At 38.7% G+C, this 26589-nt stretch overlaps 4 protein-coding genes across 5 annotated transcripts in view; all 4 read right to left on the reverse strand.

Moving 5' to 3' along the window:
• LOC125271224 (B-cell receptor CD22-like) overlaps positions 1-26589 on the reverse strand; it is a 1156500-nt gene that overhangs the window by 445972 nt on the left and 683939 nt on the right. The window lies entirely within an intron of this gene.
• The window catches only part of LOC125271198 (hemicentin-1-like), a 987774-nt gene that overhangs the window by 426275 nt on the left and 534910 nt on the right, over positions 1-26589 (reverse strand). The window lies entirely within an intron of this gene.
• LOC125271253 lies at positions 2669-4966 on the reverse strand. 2 transcript variants are annotated; one of them, XM_048195309.1, is made up of 5 exons: positions 4777-4966; positions 4299-4616; positions 3746-4063; positions 3323-3649; positions 2669-3009 (listed from the first exon to the last, which is right to left on the reverse strand). In XM_048195309.1, the coding sequence occupies exons 1-5, from the start codon at positions 4814-4816 to the stop codon at positions 2909-2911; spliced, it is 1104 nt and encodes a 367-aa protein (XP_048051266.1). In that variant the 5' UTR covers positions 4817-4966; the 3' UTR covers positions 2669-2908. The 2 variants fall into 2 exon arrangements, with proteins under 2 accessions (XP_048051266.1, XP_048051267.1); XM_048195310.1 differs by lacking the exon at positions 3746-4063 and having other exon boundaries at positions 4777-4959.
• On the reverse strand, positions 18611-22471 carry LOC125271213. The gene is made up of 3 exons (XM_048195228.1): positions 22330-22471; positions 21849-22169; positions 18611-21361 (listed from the first exon to the last, which is right to left on the reverse strand). Exon 3 carries the CDS (start codon positions 20744-20746, stop codon positions 18977-18979), a length of 1770 nt encoding a protein of 589 aa, XP_048051185.1. The 5' UTR covers positions 20747-21361; positions 21849-22169; positions 22330-22471; the 3' UTR covers positions 18611-18976.

Consider the following 26589-nt stretch of genomic DNA (forward strand, 5'->3'; position numbering starts at 1 on the left):
TGTTAGTCCAGTGAACGCTCAGTGTTGATTGTTTATTAATTCTAAGAAATGTTAATTTCCAAGTTATGGAAAAATAATATTTCTTATTGTACTGTACTACTCAGAGCACGTAGTCCGGATCTATCACTTAAGAGGCAATTCATTAGCAGACGGAGTCAGAACCAAACATGTCCTGTGCATAATCTTTATTAAGTAACTCACAAACACATAACTAAACTAACAAACACGTAACATAACATCGCACACAAGGGTCGCACACACATACACAAGTCAGAATGAGTAATGATAGAGTTGAACCGGAAGAGATGCTGTTACTAGAGCTACATGAAATGTCAAAGGCAATCTGGAAAGGACTCATCAGTTTCTTTTAGCAATAGCAAAGGTAAGTCTTTACAAATCAATACTAAATCGCTGTTTAGCATTAAAATGTACGATACTTGTAAGGTGCCTTTAGGCTGAGGAGCGTCGGATCTGCAGGTTGTGGATAACTCTTGAGGTTATCGTCTGAAGTTGTTGCCAGTCTGTTGGGTGATGAGCACATGGCTGGGTGTTGTAGGCCAGGGGCCTACCAGCCTTGCGGCCGGGCCTAGAGAGGCCGGCCACAAGGAGACCTGTTCGGTCGTCCAGAAGCAAGGAAGAAGAGAGGGAGTGGCCCTGTTCAATCGTTTTTAACCTCTGGTCAAAGCCAACCTCTTAGGAATGATGGGGGCCAATGAGGTCGTTGTATTTCCGGGTGACACACACCTCCCCTTGGTGGGCTTTTATGACCGAGCACGATTAAACTGGTTGAGCTTTGAAGAAGGACTATTAATGATCCTTGTAACACTTATGTGTTATGCAGGTATGGACATACCGCATACACAAGCATTTAAATCTGCTCGATACGAACGCACAGACACCAAACATGGCATAATTGAAGTTACCGTGCAGGTCATAACATTTAAAAATCATCAAACATGTAAATATAATGAGTACAATACAACAACAGTAATAATGGATACCATTTCCTGAGAAGGATTCATTTATAGCACAGTCTGTCTATACATTAATGCCATAGAGTCTGTGTTCTGTGTGGAAAATGCAGGGAAGATGCAGATTTTCTGTGTCTCTTCCCTGCTCTCCATGCGGCAAACACATTCCTCTGCGCAATAAACTTGTAACTGAGAGCTTCCCTGGGGATGGGGACAGACCCCAGAGTGAGCTTAAAACTATTGGTTAACTAACCAATAATTGTGTCTGATTTGCCTCAGTCATTACAATATATATAAAACTTCATTAAATGTTTCAAGAACATCTGTTTAGACAGTATTTGGTGCTCAATGTTAATCTTGAACTGTTTACTGCACATCTGTCTGACCAGATAAATCAATCATGTTGAGATGTTGAGATTCAACTGATGATGATGAAGATGATGATGATGATGATGATGGTGGTGATGATGATGATGATGATGATGATGAAGAAGATGATGGTGGTGGTGATGATGATGATGATTCTGGAAAGTCTGTATATAAAACAATGAAACAGTGAATTCCTAAATGATGTTTTTTTTTTCACACCCAGAACTTGACACACTTTTCTCATGATACAGACACTTGTTACTGACGTCATTCACACACTCCCAGAATTCATGTTTGAATGAAAGCGGACTCGCTTCTTGCATCTCATATTTGAAGTTTATAATGACGTTTCCTCCTGAATATCCTCTCACACTCCTGATTGGTTGATCTGTTGAACACAAACTCTGATCATTTGTCATTTTGTTCTCAATATAAACACATATCTGCTTACCTTTCTGAAACATTTATGAATAAGGTCAAGATTATACGTTTAAATCTACCATCAGGAGATCAAAAGGTCATTGATGGCATCTGTTATGAGTTTCACGTGTGAACGGCAGTAATTACAGTCAGTGTTGAGTATCGTGATGTTGTGGAGATCATCATGGGTTTGAGGCTCTCAGTTACTCACCTCTTATAACCTTCAGATTCACTTCAGTGTATAAATCTTTTCCAACTCTTTCAGTTCCACACCAGTATGTGTCAGAATCCAGTTCAGTCTGATCTCTGATGGTCACAGTGAAGACTGCTGATCTTGTGTCCTCATACAGAGAGACTCTTTCATCATAAACCCATTTATATTTCTCATGCAGACTGATTAATTTAGCTCTTAAATGATGTCATCTCCTTTAGTTGTGCACTGATACATCAGTTATAGATGTATTGTATTTCTAGATTTACTGATTTATATGTGATCTTTTCCCCCAGTGTGATCTTTAATGAGATAAAATGCTTTTGGCTTAATTAACTTATTGCCTATTGCAGTAAAGAGAAAAAAGAAAGAAAGAAAGAAAGAAAGAAAGAAAGAAAGAAAGAAAGAAAGAAAGAAAGAACTTGAGAGTATAAATGGATTATTTAGTCATTCTGAGCTCTACATAATAACATTGGCTCAACCAATGGTGTGATTATGGGGCGGGGCTATCAGTTTGTCTGACCAATGAAATGATAGTCATCAGTGTTTGAATCATGTTTGAAAACAGTCATTTGTAATTGTGTTTGAAGACACTAGTGACCCATAAAATAAACACTTCACCTTTAAACCAGAACATGAAAGTTTTACCTCAGAATGAATCAAGATGCTCCAAAAACAGAGAAAACAATATGAGTGCTTATGAGTGAGATCACTTTATTTTTATATTACTTTTTACATTCACTATTGCTTCAAAGCAGCTTTACAAAAAATCACAAATTACTGTTTTAAATCCACAAGTGAGCAACTGCAGCAAGCAAAAACTAAAAATAATAAAAAACTTCATTAAATGTTTCAAGAACATCTGTTTAGACAGTATTTGGTGCTCAATGTTAATCTTGAACTGTTTACTGCACATCTGTCTGACCAGATAAATGAATCACTTTATACACATTCTCTGATATTGAGATTCAACTGATGATGATGAAGATGATGATGATGATGATGATGATGAAGATGATGATGTAGTTTCTGGAAAGTCTGTATATAAAACAATGAAACAGTGAATTTCTAAAGGATGTTTTTTCACACCCAGAACTTGACACACTTTTCTCATGATACAGACACTTGTTACTGATGTCATTCACTCACTACCCAGAATTCATGTTTGCTGATACACAGACACTTAGAAAACAGAATCATAAGCTGTTTGTTTGAGTTTCTGGAGCTTAAGCCTGGTTTCTCACTGAATAATACAGTACAGCAGAGTTACTGGATCAGAAAACACTTTATTAATACAAATTAATTATTTTAATTGTATTATGGTTAACATCAGTGAGAAAATCACCTGTACCTGTAACACTGATCAGGACTCGTGTGATGAAGCTCTTGTGTCCTTGATCAGACTGAACTCCACACCAGTATTCTGAATCTTGTTCAGTCACATGACTGATGCTTCCCGTCAGGAGCTGCTCTTCTCTGTCATCATACAGCTGGATCTTTCCCTCAGGACTCCATCTTCTGCTCTCCTTCACAGACGTCTCTTCAGCACAGAGATCAGCTCCAGATCTCCAGCAGAGAAACTTCACATCACTAATGTGGGATTGTGGGTATTTGCAGCTGATGTTCACAGATCCTCCTGCAGCAGCTGATAGACTGATGCTCTTCACACAACAATCATCTGTTTCAGATCCAAATCAAGTGCAGCAATGTTACAATGACCAGATATATTCATGGATTCTGTCAAATAATGCAGAAATGAATGAAAGCGTCTCACCGTCTCTGATGATCAGATTAAACCCAGAGAAGAAACTGTATTCTTCAGAAACTTTGACTCTAATATAATATTCTCCAGAGTCGTTCTCATTCAGATCTCTGATAAACACACGTAAGAGACCTGCAGATCTGTCATCCTGAACGGAGAATCGTCTGTCCTGTTCCCATCCTGCTGCTCTGTTAGTGTTTATTACAGTAAAACATTGAACTCCAGTTTTACAGATGTTTATCAAAGGACTTGCTTCTTGCTTCTCATATTTGAAGTTTATAATGACGTTTCCTCCTGAATATCCTCTCACACTCCTGATTTGTTGTTGATCTGTTGAACACAAACTCAGATCATTTGTCATTTTGTTCTCAATATAAACACATATCTGCTCACTTTACTGAAACATTTATGAATGAAGATTATGAGTGTAAATCTTACATTAGATAAAAAAGTTATTAATGGAGTCTGTTATGAGTTTCACGTGTGAACGGCAGTAATTACAGTCAGTGTTGAGTATCGTGATGTTGTGGAGATCATCATGGGTTTGAGGCTCTCAGTTACTCACCTCTTATAACCTTCAGATTCACTTCAGTGTATAAATCTTTTCCAACTCTTTCGACTCCACACCAGTACGTGTCAGAATCCAGTTCAGTCAGATCTCTGATTGTCACAATGAAGACTGCTGATCTTGTGTCGTCATACAGAGAGAATCTTCCAGAACGAACCCATTTATTTTTCTCATCAGTCCTGATTTGGTTTTTGCAGTCTGACAACTGTCCTTTACAAAAATACTTTATATTTGCTGTATATCCTTTATCATATTTGCATGTGATCGTGACTCCTCCTCCTGAATATCCCGTCACACTGATGGCGCTCACGACTCCTACAACAAACCAGCATCAAATACACTTTAATATATTTATGAGACTACACAGAAATGAACTTTCTTCAGCAGTCACTAGAACATCATGAAGTGAAGTGAAAGACTCTCCTCATCAAATCTGTGCTGTTTTTAGTGATTTACTCTGAGTTCAGATTCTTACCAGGAATCATCAGCAGAGTGAAAGTCAAGATGATCTTCATTCTTCTCTCTTATTAAATGATCTTCTCTGTTGTCAGTAGATTCAATTCTTCTGAAGCTCTCGATGTGTGGTCAGATGAGTTTTGAGTGTTTCTTTCCTGGTTACATGTTTAACATGAAGTGCTGAATGTGACGGAGACGCCCACTTCCTCTGAGAGAGAGAGAGAGAGAGAGAGAGAGAGAGAATTTGAATTTTAAGTTAACCTTTATTATTATAAAAGATTTACTATTATTATAAAAAAAAATTACAAATGATTTACATAAACAGAAAACTAAAACGATTTTTAAAAAAACGAACAAACAAACAAGTCAAAAAAGTCAAGTCAAATTTATTTATATAGCGCTTTTTACAATTGGTAATTGTTTCAAAGCAGCTTTACATGTTAGAAGCACAGAAAAAAAAGAGAAGTGGTTATAAATAAGCTGTACAAGCAAGCGTGGTAATATGTAACATATACAAGATGGTGCTACATTAAGCCAATGTCGGCTGACTCCCAGGGGTGGAAAAAACCCCCTAGGAGAAAAACCCAGCGTGCTAACACTGGGAAAAAAGTCCTAGGAGGGAAAAAACCCCTTGGAAGATATATATAATATATGTAAATGGATATGGAGATCAAAATCTGAATTATACATTTTTATTATAGAGATTAAAAATAGATTATATATAAATATATGTAAGCGGATACGGAGATTAAAAATCTGAATTATAGATGCAGCCAGAACTGGATCTGTAGGCCCATTGTCTCCTGGGCTACGTTGTAGTCAGGTCCAGACACAGGTTCTCCATCTGATCTGGATACGGCCTGGATCCAGCACCCGGCAAACCTCAGGATAAGCAGAGAGACTGATATTAGCGTAGATGCCATTCTTATTCTGATGTACAGGTATATCTAGTGTTATAGGAAATGTTCTCGGTTCCGGCCGACCTAATTATTGCAGCGTAACAATCCTTTAACGGATTTGAAAAATGTTAATGTATTGATAATGTGTTATGTGTATGCAAGAGCAAAGAGATGTGTTTTTAGTCTAGATTTAAACTGACAGAGTGTGTCTGCTTCCCGAACAATGCTAGGAAGATTGTTCCAGAGTTTAGGTGCTAAATAGGAAAAGGATCTGCCGCCTTCAGTTGATTTTGATATTCTGGGTATTATCAACTGGCCTGAATTCTGAGATCGCAATAGACGTGAAGGACTATAATGCACCAAGAGCTCGCTTAGATATTGGGGAGCTAAACCATTTAGAGCTTTATAAGTAAGTAGCAAGATTTTAAAATCTATACGATGTTTAAAAGGGAGCATGTAATGTTGACAGAACTGGGCTAATATGGTCATACTTTCTGGTTCTAGTAAGAACTCTAGCTGCCTCATTTTGGACCAACTGTAGTCTGTTTAAAAGCCGAGCAGAACAACCACCCAGCAGAGCGTTACAGTAATCTAGTCTTGAGGTCATGAATGCATGAACCAACTGTTCCGCATTTGTCATTGAGAGCATATGTCGTAATTTAGATATATTTTTTAGATGGAAGAAGGCGGTTTTACAGATACTAGAAACATGACTTTCAAATGAAAGATTGGTATCAAAGAGCACACCCAGGTTCCTAACTGAGGACGAAGATTTAATGGAGCACCCGTCAAGTGTTAGAGAGTATTCAAGGTTTTTTCGTGAGGAAGTTTTTGGTCCAAAGATTAGGATATCAGTTTTTTCTGAATTTAATAATAATAAATTTCTTGTCATCCAGTTTTTAATGTCAGCTATGCATTCTGTTAGTTTTGTGAATTTGTAGGTTTCGTCAGGGCGCGAGGAAATATAGAGCTGAGTATCGTCAGCGTAGCAATGAAAACTAACACCATGCTTCCTAATTATCTCTCCTAAGGGCAGCATGTACAGAGTGAAAAGCAACAGTCCTAGTACTGAGCCTTGTGGTACTCCATATTGAACTTGTGATCGATACGACATCTCTTCATTAACTACTACAGACTGATAACGGTCAGATAAGTAAGATTTGAACCATGCCAAAGCAATTCCACTAATGCCAATATAGTTTTCAAGTCGTTTTAAAAGAATGTTGTGATCGATAGTGTCAAAAGCAGCACTGAGATCTAATAACACTAATAGAGAAATACAGCCACGATCGGATGATAAGAGTAGATCGTTTGTAACTCTAACGAGAGCAGTCTCAGTACTATGGTATGGTCTAAATCCTGACTGGAAATCCTCACAGATTCCATTTATTTCTAAAAAGGAGCGCAGTTGTGTTGAAACTGCCTTTTCTAGTATCTTTGACAGAAAAGGTAGATTCGAGATTGGCCTGTAATTTACTAAATCTCTCGGATCTAGTTGAGGTTTTTTAATAAGAGGTTTAATAATAGCCTGCTTAAAAGTTTTTGGCACGTATCCTAGTGTTAAAGATGAATTAATTATATCAAGAAGTGGACCTACGACCTCTGGAAGCATTTCTTTCAGTAGTTTAGTCGGCATTGGGTCTAACATACATGTTGTTGATTTTGATGATTTGATAAGTTTAGATAATTCTTCCTCTCCTATAGCGGCGAATGATTCCAGTTTTACCTCAGGGACACTACAGTGCACTGTCTGAAGCGAAACTGTAGATGGTTGCATGTTTATAATTTTCTCTCTAATATTGTCAATCTTGCAAGTAAAGAAGTTCATAAAGTCATTACTGCTGTGCTCTTTGGAAACGTCAGCAGTTGAATCTCTGTTTCTAGTTAATTTAGCCACTGTGTCAAATAAATACCTAGGATTATGTTTGTTTTCTATTAAGAGATTTGAAAAATAAGTAGATCTAGCATTTCTTATAGCCGTTCTGTACTCAATAATTTTTTCTTTCCACGAAAGGCGAAAAACGTCTAGTTTTGTTTTCTTCCAACTACGTTCAGCTTTTCTCACAGCTCGTTTTAGAGCCCGAGTGTGCTCATCATACCACGCCGTTGGATTAGTTTCCTTAATCTTCTTTAGACGTAAAGGAGCGACTGCATCTAATGTACTGGAAAAGAGAGAGCCAATAGTTTCTGTTGCAGCATCGAGTTCTTCTAAGTTGTCAGGTATACTAAGGCGATGAAACTGCTCGGGGAGATTATTTATAAAGCAATCTTTAGTGGTAGAAGTGATGGTCCATGCGACAGTATTAGATCTAAGGTATGATTACGACAATGAGTGGGTCCTGACATGTGTTGTCTAACTCCAATAGAGTTTAAAATGTCTGCAAATGCCAATCCAAATGCGTCTTTATTATTATCTACATGGATATTAAAATCACCAACAACAAGGACTTTATCCGCAGCCAGTACTAACTCTGATAGAAAATCAGCAAATTCTTTGATAAAGTCAGTATGGTGCCCTGGTGGCCTGTATATAGTAGCCAGCACGAATGTCAACTTACATAATGTTACATAAAGCACCATCACTTCAAAGGAATTATATTTGAAATTCTTTTGAATGATTCTGAATATATTACTATAAATTACAGCAACACCTCCCCCTTTGCCTTTCTGTCGAGGATTGTGTCGATAGTCATAACCTTGAGGACTAGACTCATTTAAAATAATGTAATCGTCTGGTTTTAGCCAGGTTTCTGTCAAACACAGCAAGTCTAGTTTATTGTCTGTGATAATTTCATTTACAATAAGTGCTTTTGAAGAAATAGATCTAATATTCAGTAACCCAAGCTTTATCATTTGTTTATCTGATTTATCTGTGATTTTCATTTTTTGAACATCAATTAAATTTTTACCCTTAAAAGGTTTCGGAAGTTTTTTGTATTTACTAGTTCGAGGTACAGACACAGTCTCTATGTGATAATATCTAGGTGAAAGAGTTTCTATGTGCTGTGAATTATCTGAGTTCTGTGACGTGAGGCGGCTAGCAGACGGTCGGTTTAGCCAGTTTGTCTGCGTCCTGATCTGGGCCCTGGTTTGTCATGTTTCAGCTCTAAGACTATTTGCCAAATTTCTAGATAGAAGAGCAGCACCATCCCGGGAGGGATGAATACCATCTCTTTTCAACAGATCAGGTCTGCCCCAAAAGCTTTTCCAATTGTCTATGAAACCTATATTATTCTGCGGACACCACTTAGACAGCCAGCCATTGAGTGATGATAACCTGCTAACTATCTCATCACTCCGACAAACAGGAAGAGGGCCAGAACAAATTACTTCTGCTGACATTGAATTTGCGAGTTCACACACCTCTTTAATGTTAATTTTAGTGATCTCCGACTGGCGAAGTCGAACATCATTTGTGCCGACGTGGATAATGATTTTAGAATATTTACGTTTAGCATTAGCCAGCACTTTTAAATTTGCTTTGATGTCAGGTGCTCTGGCTCCCGGCAAACATGTGACTATGGTGGCTGGTGTCTCTATTTTCACGTTCCGTGTAATAGAATCGCCAATAACTAGGGCACTTTCAACAGGATTCTCAGTGGGTGCGTCACTGAGTGGGGAGAACCTGTTTGATGTTCTAATCGGAACGGAAGAGTGGTGTTTGTTCTTGCCACTATGCCGCCTCACAGTCACCCAGTTAGCCTGCTGCGTGGCTTCTACAACCGGAACCGAATGTGCAGTGTTTACTAGGCTAGTCGCATCCAAAGCAGTATCTAAGGCCCTTTCATTCTCACTATCCTCAATTAAAGTTTGGATGCGTGTCTCTAATTCTGAGATTCTCTCTGTCAGCCTGACAATATCCCTGCATTTATCACATGTGTAAGTCTCACTGCTGACAGAAAGAGCTAAGCTGTACATGTTGCATTTAATACACATGATAATCGTCGGACATGACTGACCGTGTTTTTGTACGCCGTCCGAAAAACTGCATCGCACACGGGACTCGCTAGCTGGATGTCTCGGTCCCTTGCCGGTGCCTGGGGCAAGGGTGATGTGCGGGACGCTGTACCTCACGGTGGATCTATGAATGCCGGGCAGCAAAGTCTCCACAGCTTCCCGATCTGGCGAGGACAGATCAGAATAACATACATCGGATAAATCCGCCATTAGATTGACAAGGAAGGTTAGTTTAGAGGAAAAAAAATAAATAAAAAATAGACGGTAGCTAGCAGGCTAGCGGGCTATGGCTGACACTAGGTGATTACGCTGGTAGATTACTAGTAATAAATCGTTCCGTTTAGTAATACTATGCAATAGGTTAAGTAATCTAGTGAAAAACAAGAAAGTTATATTATGTGAATAGGAATAAATAGAAGGATTTAGGATAAACTCCACGAAGCTCCGAGCGTAGGTCAGACAGCAGGCAGCAGCGTTGAACCGGAAGTCAACCAGAGACCAACAAACAAACAAACAAACAAACAAAAAAACTTTAAAACCAATTTGTCATACAGTGTGCATAATACTTCATTTAATCCCCATAATTCTATGAACTTTGGTAGAGATTTCACCAACTTATAGTATGCATACTCCACCCTCAATCGAGAAGCTACAAAACCTAAAACCGTAGCCACAACACTTACTGCCCCAACAGTCTGTTTTTTCTTGTCTTCCAAATGACCAATTTTGCAGTGCCAGATGAAAAAAAAAAAATCTTTTGAACAATACTTTGGCCCAAAAATGAACAATTGAAAAGAAAATTCCTCACACAGTGACAACAACCAATTACTAAATGAATCAAAAAGTTTAACCAATCATGAACACCGTACAAAAAGATGAAAACTGACTCTGCCTCAGAGCACAAAGGACATCCCACCACAACACTGGGATAGCTTTCATCTTACACTCAGTCTTCCATAGCCACACTTACAATGATGGAGGAACAGATATATATCCATGCCCCTCCACTCATTCATTTAGGACAACTTCATAGTCTGATCTCAAGTCCTTGAATATCTCTGCAGTTCACTGTTATAAAAAAACAGATTGATTTCACACCACTTCTTTGGCTCAAATCTCACACATTACTTCTCAGGATCTGTCCCAGCTTATTACACCCAGCCGCTGACAGTCAAGCTCACATATTTTCAGAAGACAACAGTCTTGAAGGTAAAAAGGAGTTCAAAAACAGTGGTTCCTTTAATAACCAAGACCAGCAGGTAGTCACATAGTGACAGTAGTCACATGAATCATATATGATCCTCCTTCATGTTTTATTCGAAAGGAGACTGTAACCAATTTAGCACATGTACGTCTGCAAGATGTTTGTTAAAGATCACTTCATCTGGAAAGCATCTGCTGTGTACAAACAGCTGAAAGACGTCTTTAAGATGTCTGTTTTACATACACTCTATCATAAACATCTTAAAGACAGCTTCTAAACGTCTATTTGACATCTGACAGGAACATCCTATTGCAGATGAGTAAACACTCAAAAAAATATGTCTTCCAGTGTAAACATGTACATCAAACAGACGTAAGTGTACGATCTAGTGATTTTAAAAACATGTAAACCTGTCTCCTAAAAGACATAACATGCTTCAATGCCGGGTTTTTACACACCAGAGAAAACACTCTGAAGTCTGAACAGACTCGCAATCCCATCAAAGAGCAGTAATTCATGCTCTGATACGTCATCAGAGATTTGAAATCACTACTTTACTGGATGTACAGTATATGTAGCCCTGTGTCAGTCACTTGATTAATAAGATGTTATTCATTCTGAAGGAAGAGGAAATATTCTCATGGCCTTCATTCTCTAGAACATCCTCCACCATCACTCTGTTCTCCGGCACACACCTAAAGCCACTGCACAGAGAAATGGATGGTGTCTCTGTGTGGATCCCCATCCTCCTATCCTCCTATCCTCTTACACAACTCCCACTTTTCTCACAAAAATTGTATCAATACCAAACCATGCAAAAGAAAAAGAATGAGAGAGAGAGAGAGAGAGAGAGAGAGAGAGAGAGAGAGAGAGAGAGAGAATGGTGAACATTCACAGCTTGTCTCTTTGTCAAGACTCTTGCCCAACACTGCTCTCACCCACAACCTCCCAGCCTGCATGTGTGTATTAATAAAGAGGGAAGTCAAACTATTTCTTCACACAGGCTTCACATGAACACACAGACGCAGAACAAACGTGTGCAGATAAAACTCATGTTATTTTACAGAGATTGTCACAGAATAATTATATTATTTAAAAGGCTAATTAATGTTTTTCCAGAATTGTAACATTTAGTGTTTTTAACAGATTGAAGCTTTTTTTCAGTGTATCACATTCATTTTAAAGATACTGATGTTGAAAACAGCAGCGGTTCCCATAGTAACTGTATAAACAGAGCAGACTGATTAATTTAGCTCTTAAATGATGTCATCTCCTTTAGTTGTGCACTGACACATCAGTTATAGATTTATTGTATTTCTAGATTTACTGATTTATATGTGATCTTTCTCCCCAGTGTGAAAGAAAGAAAGAAAGAAAGAAAGAAAGAAAGAAAGAAAGAAAGAAAGAAAGAAAGAACTTGAGAGCAGGGACGGACTGGGACTAAAAAACGGCCCTGGACTTTGACTAGGCCCGGCCCAAAACAATCGGCGTGCGGAAACTCGACAACAACAACAATAACGCCTGGCATGAGTGTCACAAGACTTTAATTGTGGCTCATGATACTATACCATCCAAATTATAGCAATAGCACTGATGTTGACTAGATGTTGTGTTAAAAGCATATTAGATTAACTTGAATAGGCTACTCATATAGCAGGGGTCTCAAACTCAAATTGTCGGGGGGGCCGTTTCTGTGATTGACACCTCATAGGAGGGCCATATTATCCTTCAAGCGCAAGAAAGCGCAACATTTCAGAAAATTTACTTTCCTTTGCATTATTTCTCATTTACTTCAAATTTCATTAGGCCTACTAAAATAATGTTATACCTATACTATAAATATCTTATTTACCATACTAAATGTACAGCAGTGTCTCTCTCATTGTTACAGAGTGTAATATAATTATATAATACTATTACTAATATAATACTACTAATTGAAATAGTCTGGTGCGACTTCTCACATCCAACAAGATATATGGAATAAAAAATCAGTAATTTAGGAACAAAACCAGCAACACTTGTGGCATGGAGGGGTCAGAAATAAACAAAAAACTGGAGCTATATATCAACTTTATTTTGCCAAAAAAATAAAAATCTCTCATTGTTACATACATTATTAGTTTTTAACATCTAGTGGAAGTATTTTCCCTTACTTTATGTTATCTTAAATAACATTAAAATCTTGCACTGAACAACACTGTACTGAACAAATACGGCCGCTTATGTGACGCGATATGTGAATGCCCCTTAGAACGGCGACTTTTTCTTTGCATATCAGACAGGTAGCAACTAGAGAATAATAATAATAATAATAATAATAATAATAATAATTTAGCGGGCCGGATTATGTTTTATTTTTGAGATCAGTTGCGGGCTGGCAATTTGAGACCACTGATCTAACGTCTTTGCTGCTTACTTGGCGGCCACGGCCAGTGCAGCTGGCATCCAACTTAAAGGTGCATTGCTGCCACCTACAGTACTGGAGTGTGAAACAGATTAGTGGGGGAAAAAAACAGATGATGACTGCGTGCTTGGTGGGTGGTGGGCCGGCCCACCGGCCGTCCTGGAGTACCGGCCGTTCTGTGATTCTCCAGATCACACAGATGGCCAGTCCGCCCCTGCTTGAGAGTATAAATGGATTATTTGGTCAGTCTGAGCTCTACATAATAACTTTGGCTCAACCGATGGAGTGATTATGGGGCGGGGCTATCAGTTTTTCTGACCAATGAAATGATAGTCATCAGTGTTTGAATCATGTTTGAAAACAATATTTTGTGATTGTGTTTGAAGACACTAGTGACCCATAAAATAAACACTTCACCTTTAAATCAGAAAATGAACGTTTTACCTCAGAATGAATCAAGATGCTCCAAAAACAGAGAAAACAATATGAGTGCTTATGAGTGAGATCACTTTATTTTTATATTGCTTTCCATATTCACTATTGCTTCAAAGCAGCTTTACAGAAAACGTCTCGGGTTACTTGTGTAACCCTGGTTCCCTGAATAAGGGAACGAGACGCTACGTCATTTAAGGTTATGGGAACCATAATATCGTATGACGTAGTGTCGACAGTTCCCATGAAAGGGAACCACAAATTACTGTCTTAAATCCACCAATGAGCAACTGCAGCAAGCAAAAACTAAAAATATATAATAAAAAACTTCATTAAATGTTTCAAGAACATCTGTTTAGACAGTGTTTGGTGCTTGTTGTGGAAATTTTAAGTTTTCATATGCTTTTTACCTGTATTCTTGTGAAATATGATGCTTATGGAACATGATATGATGTTGGCTTAAGTGGTAATGTTTAACATAGTGTTAACATAGATGTTATAAATAGAAAGAGCAAGATATGGTATGGGGAAATGCAAGATGTATGTTAAAAACATGTCTGTGCTAACAATGTGTGGAAAGTTACAGCCACTAAGAGATGTTCCAAATATGGTAAAAGGACAGAGGCTTCGGCCTTGGAGGTTAGAGATATAAAAGTGAGGGGAAGCTTTCGTTCTTGGTCTTACACTCTGCAGCTACTTGTGTTTCTGTATGACCTGTCTGACCTTTCTTGCAAGAAATAAAAGCTTTAAAGACAATTGGACGTGTTTGTCTCTTATGCAGTAGAGTCGGAGTCGATTTTTGCCACAACAGTGCTCAATGTTAATCTTGAACTCTGTTTACTGCACATCTGTCTGACCAGATAAATCAATCACTTTATACACATTCTCAGATGTTGAGATTCAACTGATGATGATGATGATGAAGTTTCTGGAAAGCCTGTATATAAAACAATGAAACAATGAATTTCTAAAGGATGTTTTTTCACACCCAGAACTTGTCATCTCTTTTCTCATGATACAGACACTTCTTACTGATGTCATTCACACACTCACTACCCAGAATTCATGTTTGAATGAAAGCGTCTCGCTTTCATTCAAACATGAACGAAAGCGGACTTGCTTCTTGCATCTCATATTTGAAGTTAATAATGACGTTTCCTCCTGAATATCCTCTCATGCTCCTGATTGTTTGATCTGTTGAACACAAACTCAGATAATTTGTCATTTTGTTCTCAATATAAACACAGATCTGCTCACTTTACTGAAACATTTATGAATGAAGTCAAGTTTATCAGTTTAAATCTTCCATCAGGAGATCAATAGGGTTATTGACAGCGTCTGTTATGAGTTTCATGTGTGAACGGCAGTAATTACAGTCAGTGTTGATGTGAGGGACCGAGGAGCCAAGGACAAGGAACACCAGCAATTTGCCATAAATATGGGTTTTTATTAGAACCCAAGGGAAAAATGTCAACTTTACAACTCAATCTTTCACAACACAAAACAAAAAAACACAAAAAAACCCAAAAAAAACAAAAATAAATAAAAGGCAAACAATGAAAGCAACAAACTAAAACTGACTTGACCTTGAATGAACAAAGCAACAACTTATAAAGGAAAGGATGGGCCCATTACAAATTAAGAGGGGAAACAAATGAGACTTAACATTAACATATAACACCAAATAAATCAAAATAGAATCATACAAAGAAATATATCAAATCAAAATAAAGAAAAGCAAAATGTAATCAAATACCGCAAATGTACAACTACATAAACCAATTAACAAAAAGCAACAACGTTTCCTTCTCCCCCGGGCAACTTCAGCAAATGGAAAGTCCGGGCGGAACCAATAATGTTTAAAAGCCCTGTTCTGGCCGGACACCAATTCTTGCGACACCAGGATGCGGCTGCAACAGACCCTGTCGAGATCGCCACCCGTTAACGGTAAACTTAAACTCAAAAGATAGAAACAAATATAAGAAACAGATACAATGTAACTAATTTGTGTGCACTCCAAATCAGTAACAATGTATATAAAAAGTATGTAATAAATATTATATGTAAACCAAATAAAGAATTAATGATTATTGTTCGTCTTGTATAATTATTAAAGCAAACATTATATTGAAACCAAAATGAATGTGAATGACAAAATAGGTTTAAATAAAGATTACCTTAAATGAACAAACATGTCCTCCAGGTAACATGTGTACATGAGGGCTTGCATGTGAACGTGTGTGTGTGTGTGTGTGTGTGTGTGTGTGTGTGTGTGTGTGTGTGTGTGTGTGTCTCGATACGATCACATTACCCCTCTTGTGCGGCCATCACTCAGGCCGTCACATTTCCCCCCTCTTCAGGAATCTCGCCAGTAGAGCGGGAAAGATAGTCAGCAGTAACGTTGACTTTACCAGACACACGTTGAATCTTGAATCTGAAGGGCTGCATGCCGAGATACCATCTTGTAATTCTTCCATTAGAATCCTTCATTTTCTCCAACCACTGCAACGCTTTATGATCGGTCTCCAGGGTAAACTCACGGCCTAGTAGATAGTATCGTAAGGAATCCAAGGCCCACTTTATGGCTAAACATTCCTTTTCGATCGTCGAATAGCGTACCTCTCTCGGAAACAGCTTACGACTGATATATGCCACTGGCCGTCGGCTCTCTGGTGGTCCTTGCAATAGGACGGCGCCTACACCCCTCTCAGAGGCATCAGACTGTACAACGAACGGTTGACTAAAGTCAGGATTGTGCAGCACACTATCGGTGGTCAAAGCTCCCTGGATGTCCCGGAAGGCTTCCAATCTCTCCTCCGTCCACTGCAGTTGATTTGGGCAATGTGCCCCCACCATATCCGTTAGTGGAGCAGCCCTGCTGGAAAAGTTAGGGACAAAGCGATGGTAAAATCCAGCCATACCCAAAAAAGATTGCAGATCTTTACATGTCTGAGGCACCACACACTTTTCCAAGGCTTGAACTTTCTGCACTTGTGGTCGCACAACACCCTGGCCAATGACATAGCCCAGGTATTCGGTCTCTTGTTTGGCTATAGCACATTTATTACGGTTGACGGTGAGACCGGCCCGCTGAAGGCGCTGCAAGACTTCCCGGAGATGCTGCACATGTTCCTCCCAGGTATTGCTGTAAATAACAATATCGTCAAGATAGGCAGCAGCAAAAGGTAAACCACGTAGTACTTGATCTATTAACCTCTGAAATGTTGCCACGGCCCCATGAAGGCCAAACGGTAAAACCTTAAAATGGAAGAGGCCTCCTGGTGTTCTGAATGCAGTTAAGGGCCGTGAAGATAGAGTCAGTGGAATTTGCCAATACCCTTTAGAAAGGTCCATGGTTGTCAGATATTTGGATTGGCCCAAACGATCAATTAAGTCACTTATGCGAGGGGTAGGGTAGGAATCAAACTGAGATACTGAGTTCAGGTATCAAAAATCAATGCAGAACCTAATACTCCCATCCTTCTTTGGCACAAGGACTATGGGATGACACCATTCGCTATTCGAAGGCTCAATAATGCCCAAGCAGAGCATAAGGTCAACCTCTTCCTGCAAGGTCTCCTGGAATCGCTCAGGCATTCTGTAGCTCTGGCGCTTCACAACAGCATCAGGTTTCAGTACTACATCATGCTCAATCAAGTTGGTAAATCCAGGATATTCAGAAAACACCTTTGAAGTAAAGAGAGCTTGTACCTGTGACCACTGGGAATCTGTTAGATGATCAAGCCCGATGTCTCCAGGAACTGGCTGTGGCAGATACTGCTCATCCGATTCTTCCTCGTCAACACAGCGAATCATCAGTGACTGGGATTTCTCAGAACGGGGAACCCACTCCTTCAACAGATTAACATGTAAAACTCGACTGGAACGATCTTGACCAGGCAGACTGATTTCATAGGTCGTAGGACCCAGACGCTTCTTAATTTCATAAGGACCCTGCCATTTGGCTAGCAGTTTACTCTCCTGACTGGGCAACATGACAAGTACCTTCTTCCCGATCTCCAAATTCCTTTCTCGAGCCAGAGGGTCATACCAGGTCTTCTGCCGTTCCCTGGCTTCTGCCTAATGATTCTTTGCCAAAGTAGTCATTTTCTGCAAACGTTCCCTCATTTGTAGAACATAGGAGACAACACTGGTGGGCTCTTTCCTTTCAGGACTTCCTTCCCATGTCTCCTGGAGCAGAGCCAACGGGCCCCTGACATCATGGCCATACAACAGCTCGAAAGGAGAAAAGCCTGTGGAAGCCTGAGGAACTTCCCGATATGCAAACAGGAGATAGGGCAACCATTGATCCCAATCTCGACCAGTCTCACTGACAAACTTCCGTAGCATCTGTTTCAAAGTCTGGTTAAATCTCTCAATTAGCCCATCCGTTTGAGGATGATAGGGGGTCGTGCGCAGACTCCTAATTCCTAAGAGCTGGTAGACCTGCTTCAGCAAGGTAGACATGAAATTGGTGCCCTGGTCGGTTAGAATTTCTGTGGGAAATCCGACCCTGGAAAATAACTGGACTAAGGAAGTAGCTACAGGTTTTGCTTTCACAGATCTTAATGGAAATACCTCTGGGTATCTGGTGGCATAGTCTGTTATCACCAGCATGAAGCGGTTCCCTGAGCGACTCCTCTCCACAGGACCAACGACATCCATTCCAAGTCTCTCAAATGGAGTACCAACAATAGGAAGTGGTTGCAGTGGTGCTCTTGACGGACGTTGAAGGGAAACTGTAACACAGTTCGTAAATATGGGAAGAAGGAGGCGGGAACCGGCGAACATTCAACAAAACTTTAATTGAAAAATAAACAAATACAAAACGAAAGTAATGCCGGCAGACCCTCGCGGACGTCTGCCGGCCACACAAACATAATAAAACACAACGTAAAGTCCAGGCCTGGTCCTCTCTCGTCCTCCACGGTCGTCGCTCCTCCTTTTATGCTCCCGGAGCTCCTCCATGAGAGACTCAAGGCCGGTCCGCCTCCCAGGTGATGCTTGTTATCACTTGCGTCACCGGCCTCGCGCCGTTCCCTCACGGCTCTCGCCCGCCCTGGTCGCCACAGAAACCTTCTGACAAACAGGACAGCTTTTACAAAATTGGGCTACATCAACTTTCAAACCGGGCCAGAAATATAGTATTTTCTGATTCTTGCAGTGGTTTTGTTTTTCCCCAGGTGGCCAGCCCAAGGAATCAAGTGACTCAGATGTAACACCATCTCTCGAATACACTGTGGAACCACCAATTGTTTCTGGGCCCCGATCTCTCGATAGAGTATACCCTTGATCATCACATATCTGGCTGTATTGTCATTTAAAGGCTTCTCCTTACTCTCCGCAGCTCTAACAAAGCACTCTGTGAGACTAGCATCTTCCTGCTGCATCTGAATGATGACAACTGGAAGTTCACAGGTAAATCAGAGGTCTTATTTTCAGACACAGCATATTTGACCTTTTCTTGTCTCTTTTCTCTTCTAGTCTTTCTCCTCTTCGGCACCCCAGCCTCAATCTCTGCATTGAAGAAAGGTAAAGTACTTAGTGTGGATTCAGTCTCCTTTGACCGATTCACCTTTGCTCTGGTCACTACCATGTGGCTCTGTCGCGTCGGGTGCAACAACTCCAGCAGCACTGGTATATCTTGACCCAGAATCACAGGAAAAGACAAGTAATCAGCCACCCCCACCTCCACCATGTAAGCCTGATCTTCTATCTTGACATAAACATTGGCGGTAGGTAACAATCTTTCATCTCCATGTACACAGCAAATAGGTAGTTTGTTCACTGTGCTGATCAAAGAGGGTGATATAAATTTTCTTCTTACCAGAGTCTGGTCACTGCCGGTGTCAATCAAAGCAGTTAATTTCTCACCGTTTATCTCTACATTTGTAGTTCTCAAAGAGCTTGCGGATTTGGTTACATTCCTGCTTTGTACGAAACATAGCTGTGTAAGCTGAGCTGAGATCTTTGGACAATTGGGCTTAGTGTGCCCTTCTTGACCACACAGGTAACATATAGGAGGTCGTTTAGGAGCAAGATTTGATTTGGTTAAAGGATGTTTTCCCAGGTAGGGCTTACCAGACCCCTCCACCTTCCTTTGCTGAAAGTGAGGCACGTCAGGAAAACAGCAGTCTTTAACAGGCTTCCAAGCCCACAGCTTATTCTTTCCTCTGGCTGCAACAAACACATCTGCCAAAGATGCTGCTTCCGCTGCTGTTTTGGGATCTCTCTCCCGAATCCACACCTGAAGTTCAGGGGACAACATTTTAAGATATTGCTCCAGAATGATAATTTCACTCACCTCCTCCACTGTTTTCCTCTTAGGCTGGATCCACTTTCCAAAGAGTTCTTTGAGCCGGCTGTAAAGCTCCTTTGGACTCTCAGTTGGCTCTATTGTTAAGGAACGGAACTTTTGTCGATAAGTTTCAGCATTAACATCATATTTCTTTAAAATAGCATACTTCACTTTGTCATAGTCAGTAGACTCATTGAGATCCATGTTGACATAAGCTGCTCTTGCTTTACCCGTCAGCAAAGGGATTAAATGCCAAACCCAGTCAGTTTTAATCCACCTACAAGCAACTGCAATCCTTTCAAAAGTAACAAGAAAGTGATCTACGTCATCAGTGTCACTCAGCTTTTCTAATTGAGGGGTCCGAGATAATGGTGGGCCTATATTGTCCTCAACCTGATTAAAACTTTGATGAGCTGAAGCCAACGAATGTCTGTCGGAATCTGAAGGATCCCCATCAGGCCTTTCCTGGGCCTCCCGGCCAACACTGGTTAAGTGAAAATTAGGAGAAGTACGTGCTTGGACCTCCATTTGTAAAAGACTGAACTGGTGCTGGAGTGCCTTAAACCGTCGCTCCTGCTCTACCTGCTCTTGTTGTCTTGCAGTCTCCCGGCCTTCCGTCCTGGCCATATGGGCTCGAAACAAATTGGCCAACTCAGTCACTGAAACTTCTCTATCTCCTGTTGCCTTCCCTCCTTCAACTCCTTCTGCCACATCCTGATCCTCCTCACCCCTTTCTTCCTCTTGCTGAAAGGGTGGAGCTTTAGGCATATTTTTCTTTGAGGTACGACTCATGATAACAGAGAAAAAAAAAACACAGCCACGAGGGGCAAAAAGAAACAAAACAGCTTAGTGTCCTTGACCGACTGAATGCATCCCACCGCTGCCACCATATGTGAGGGACCGAGGAGCCAAGGACAAGGAACACCAGCAATTTGCCATAAATATGGGTTTTTATTAGAACCCAAGGGAAAAATGTCAACTTTACAACTCAATCTTTCACAACACAAAAAAAAATAAAAATAAAATAAATAAAGGCAAACAATGAAAGCAACAAACTAAAACTGACTTGACCTTGAATGAAAAAAGCAACAACTTATAAAGGAAAGGATGGGCCCATTACAAATTAAGAGGGGAAACAAATGAGACTTAACATTAACATATAACACCAAATAAATCAAAATAGAATCATACAAAGAAATATATCAAATCAAAATATAGAAAAGCAAAATGTAATCAAATACCGCAAATGTACAACTACATAAACCAATTAACAAAAAGCAACAACGTTTCCTTCTCCCCCGGGCAACTTCAGCAAATGGAAAGTCCGGGCGGAACCAATAATGTTTAAAAGCCCTGTTCTGGCCGGACACCAATTCTTGCGACACCAGGATGCGGCTGCAACAGACCCTGTCGAGATCGCCACCCGTTAACGGTAAACTTAAACTCAAAAGATAGAAACAAATATAAGAAACAGATACAATGTAACTAATTTGTGTGCACTCCAAATCAGTAACAATGTATATAGAAAGTATGTAATAAATATTATATGTAAACCAAATAAAGAATTAATGATTATTGTTCGTCTTGTATAATTATTAAAGCAAACATTATATTGAAACCAAAATGAATGTGAATGACAAAATAGGTTTAAATAAAGATTACCTTAAATGAACAAACATGTCCTCCAGGTAACATGTGTACATGAGGGCTTGCATGTGAACGTGTGTGTGTGTGTGTGTGTGTGTGTGTGTGTGTGTGCGTGTGTGTGTGTGTGTGTGTGTGTGTGTCAATACGTTCGCATTACCCCTCTTGTGCGGCCATCACTCAGGCCGTCACAGTTGAGTATTGTGATGTTGTGGAGATCATCATGGGTTTGAGGCTCTCAGTTACTCACCTCTTATTACCTTCAGATTCACTTCAGTGTATAAATCCATAATAATAAGTCTATCAACTCCACAGTGGTACGTCCCAGAATCCCATTGATTCAGATTTCTGATGGTCACAGTGAAGACTGCTGATCTTGTGTCGTCATACAGAGAGAATCTTCCAGAACGAAGCCATTTATTTTTCTCATCAATCCAGATTTGGTTTATGCAGTCTGTCCACTGTCCTTTACAAAAAATCTTTTCATTTGCAGTATATTCTTCATCATATTTGCATTTGATCGTGACTCCTCCTCCTGAATATCCCGTCACACTGATGGAGCTCACGACTCCTACAACAAACCAGCATCAAACACACTTTAATATATTTATGAGACTACACAGAAATGAACTTTCTTCAGCAGTCACTAGAACATCATGAAGTGAAGTGAAAGACTCTCCTCATCAAATCTGTGCTGTTTTTATTGATTTACTCTGAGTTCAGATTCTTACCAAGAATCATCAGCAGAGTGAAAGTCAAGATGATCTTCATTCTTCTCTCTTATTAAATGATCTTCTCTGTTGTCAGTAGATTCAGTTCTTCTGAAGCTCTCGATGTGTGTTCAGATGAGTTTTGAGTGTTTCTTTCCTGGTTACATGTTTAACATGAAGTGCTGAATGTGACGGAGACGCCCACTTCCTTTGAGAGACAGAGAGAGAGAGAGAGAGAGAGAGAGAGAGAGAGAGAGAGATTCTTTTTATTCTTAGAAAAACTTTATTTACATTAATTATATATTTCACATATCCAAAATCACATTCTATTTCATCTTAAACTATCACCAAATATTAAAGAACTGTTTTCAATTTTACAGAGTACTTCTCCACAAGTCCAAATCACTTCAAAATCCAATAGATTTTTCATACATAAATAAAAAGCAAAATCACGTCTAATTCTTGTTTTTACAAGTCCTTTAAAAGCATTCACTACATTACATTCAGTTCCACGCTCAACTTAAATAAATAGACATTTTTGCTTTTTCTATAATAAAATTCAACAAATGACCCTTTTTTTTATTTGCTTTAAAAACCTTGAGACCGTAAATAAATACAGGTATACTGAACATTTCATTAAAATCATCAAAAATCACTTTCAACACTTCAAATAGAGATTGCAACCTTTCACAGTATATATAACAATGAAAAATAGTTTCTCTCTGCCCACAAAAAACACAACTATCTTTTACTTGTGGATTCAAGATAGAAATGAAGGCATTCACTGCAACAATGCCATGAAAGATCTTCCATTGTAAATCTCCAATAAATTTCGTCAATGGTGGCTTGTATAACATACCCCACATTGGTTTAAAATTGGAATCAATATTTAATTGACTACGCCATGGATTATCAGAACGATGTACCAACTTGTCTTTGTTCATCACCTTTACACACATTTTATATAAACATTTTCCTCCAATAAATTTAAAATTTCTGTCCCTCAAATTTTTTAACACTATTAAAGGACAGTTAATATCCACATCTGGCAAATCCAGAGAAATAATCATGTCAGGAAAATTGTCCTCAGCATTTGATCTTTTCCGTGATGTTGAATAATCATATAAAAGCATCCACTCTTCTTCACATAAAGAGCTTCGACATCTGTCCAACTATTCGTTCAGAGTGAAAAGTCTTTGAGTCAGTGCAACAATATTACTTAGATTCCACCCAGCCACTTCAATTAGATCCTTCAATGTTATAATCTGTGCATTCTTCAATTTTTGTTCAATCCATGGTGGTATTTCGCCAGATACATTCAGACGAGATCCATTAATCAATGGTTCTAACAACAACCAATATAGGGATTTTACATCAGTAGACCTTGTTATTTTCATCAAACACCATGATTTTCGAACACCTTCATAAAAAAAGGCATTTCTTTCCAATCTATTTTCTTACAATTTATCCAAAATAATTCTTTACTTAATCCAAGCTTCCCAACACCACTTAACAGTTTAAATGCTACATTTGTCCAAGGCAGCTTTTGATACAATAATATTTTTACAAACTGCAATCTAAAAGCTGCTTTCCTACTTTCAAGATGTATTAAACCTTGTCCTCCCTCCTCTAAGGGTAGATACAACACACTTTTAGGAAGCCAGTGTAATTTATTCAAAAAAAAAATAACAAGGGAAGTTTGAATCTTTTCTAACAGGCCCACTGGAGGTTCTAATACTGCTAAACGGTGCCATAACATGGATGCTACTAAATTATTAATTACAAGGACTTTCCCCCTAAATGACATTTTGGTTAACAGCCAATTCCACCTTGCCAATCTTCCTTGTACTTTTTCTAAAACATTTTCCCAATTCTTTTCCATTGTTATAACATCACCTAAAAACACCCCTAAATATTTAAAACCTCCTTTTGTCCAGAACATTCCACAAGGTAAAGTTGTTTTTTCAGCTTACCAATTACCCACTAACAGGGCTGAACTTTTTGACCAATTAACCTTCGAAGACGAAATTCTACCAAAGTCTTCAACGATTTTTGTTAGTCTATTGACATCTTCTTGGTCATTAATTAATACTATTACATCATCAACGTATGCTGACAACTTTACAGATGTATATACACTATCATATTTGAAACCACACATATTCTCCCTTATTTGATTTAAAAGAGGTTCCAAAGCAATAGAATATAACATTCCAGACATTGAACATCCCTGTCTTATTCCTCTTCCAACTTTAAACGGAGCACTCAAGCCACCATTGATCTTCAATATGCTTTCAATGTTTTCATAAAGGACTTTCATCATATTTATAAAACCAGGAGGAAAACCAAAAGCTTCAAAAGTATCCCATAAATAACAGTGTTCAAAGGCTTTTTCCTGGTCTAATAAAATAAGACCACATTTAAAGCCAAAAATCCATGAAACCTCTAAAACATCTCTGATTAATGAAATATTGTCAACAATTGACCTGTTGGGTATACAGTATGACTGATCCATATGTATTATCAATTCCATCACTTCTTTTAATCGATTGGCCAAGGTTTTAGACAAGATTTTATAATCAGCACATGATAATGACAGTGGTCTCCAATTTTTGATTTCCTTTAAATCACCTTTTTTTGGGAGCAGGGTAAAAACTGCCCTTCTACAGCTCTGTGGCAGCTGTCCTCCATTCAAGCTATTATTCAGAACTTCAAGCAAATCATCTCCCAAAAAATCCCAATAGGCCTTATAAAAATCAACAGGAAGACCATCAATTCCTGGTGCTTTCCCATTTTTTAAACTTTGCAAAGAAGCATACAACTCCTCCTTTGACAATGGTTTCATTAATTCTTCATAAAATTCTTCAGGCACCTGAGGAAGATCTTTATAAAAGTGTTTTGCCATTAGATCATTTTTTTTCATGTTCACTTGAATAGAGCTCTTCATAAAAATCAACTGCTCTTCTCCATATGTCAGACATTTTAGTGATTTCTTTCCCATCATTGGATTTTAAACAATGAATTAACCGGCTTTGGCCATTTTTCCTTTCCAGGCCAAAAAAAAATCTAGACGGGGCATCCATTTCAGATGCATTCTGAAATCTTGATCTCACCAAAGCCCCTTGCGCTCTGACTCCTAATAGATCAGTTAAAACTCTTTTTTTCGTTTTCAAAGATATAAAATAATCTTGATCTCCTGTGGCCCCACATAAATTCTGAAGCTCCACAATATCATCTTCTAATTTTTTATATATCCAACAATGTCCTTTGTTACATTGAAAGCATACTGATTACAAAACTGTTCTATTTGAAGTTTTCCAGTATCCCACCATTGTTGCAATGAAATAAAATTTTCTTTTTGCAATTTCCATTTTTCCCAAAAAAATCTAAAACAATTTCTAAAATGAAAACCTTCAACAAAAGCACAATTAAAATGCCAATATGCACTTTTATTTCTTATAGAATTAATAAAAACAGAAGTAATCACCATAGAATGATCTGAAAAACCTACTGGACATATGTGACAACTTTTAAAACATTGAGATTGAAATTTATAACAATAAAATCTATCTAATCTAGCCAAAGCAATATGATTTTCTCTTACATGTGTCCATGTATACTGTCTTATATTGCTATTCAAATTCCTCCAAATATCACAGAGTTAATTTGATACAATTAATTGTGACAATCTTCGTCTTGAAGCACAATGAGGCTCGAGATGATTCCTATCAGCATTGACAGTACAATTAAAGTCTCCACCAATTATTAAATAGTGATCTTCACATTGCTGAACTGTATTAGCAAGTGTATCTAAAAAAGTCATTCTTTCATATGCCTTAACTGGAGCGTAAACATTAATCAATACTAGTGTTATCTTCTCATATTTTGCTGTAACTTTTAATAACCTTCCTTCTATTACTTGTTCTATCTTATATGAATCCAGCAAAAGATTCCTTGAAAATAGAATGGCAACTCCTGCACTAAAAACACTTTTATGACTAAAACAAATCTGACCATCCCATTCTTTTTGCCACTCAACAACGTTATCTGGTGTGCTATGGGTTTCTTGTATAAACGCTATATCTATACCTTTTATTTTCAAAACATCATATAATTGTGCTCTTTTAGCAGCATCTCTCGCTCCATTCAAATTAATGGATGATAATTTGAAATTATTCATTATGAGAGAGCTTAACAAAAAGCACAAAACAAGCAAATTTGTATTATTATTCCACCATTTGATCACTTTCATTTTGCCTTAGTTGAGAACTCAATCTTTGT

This window comes from Megalobrama amblycephala, linkage group LG7, assembly GCF_018812025.1.
Source record: "Megalobrama amblycephala isolate DHTTF-2021 linkage group LG7, ASM1881202v1, whole genome shotgun sequence".
Taxonomy (NCBI): Eukaryota; Metazoa; Chordata; class Actinopteri; order Cypriniformes; family Xenocyprididae; genus Megalobrama; species Megalobrama amblycephala.

Coding starts and splice junctions, on each gene's coding strand:
- LOC125271253 (XM_048195309.1), bottom strand. CDS start 4,816: ATGAAGATCATCTTGACTTTCACTCTGCTGATGATTCCTG. Junction 4,064..4,298: donor GAATCTGAAGGTTATAAGAG/GTGAGTAACTGA, acceptor TGTGTTCAACAG/ATCAACAACAAATCAGGAGT. Junction 3,010..3,322: donor AGTCCTGATCAGTGTTACAG/GTACAGGTGATT, acceptor TTTTATATACAG/ACTTTCCAGAAACTACATCA.
- LOC125271213 (XM_048195228.1), bottom strand. CDS start 20,746: ATGAGTCGTACCTCAAAGAAAAATATGCCTAAAGCTCCACCCTTTCAG.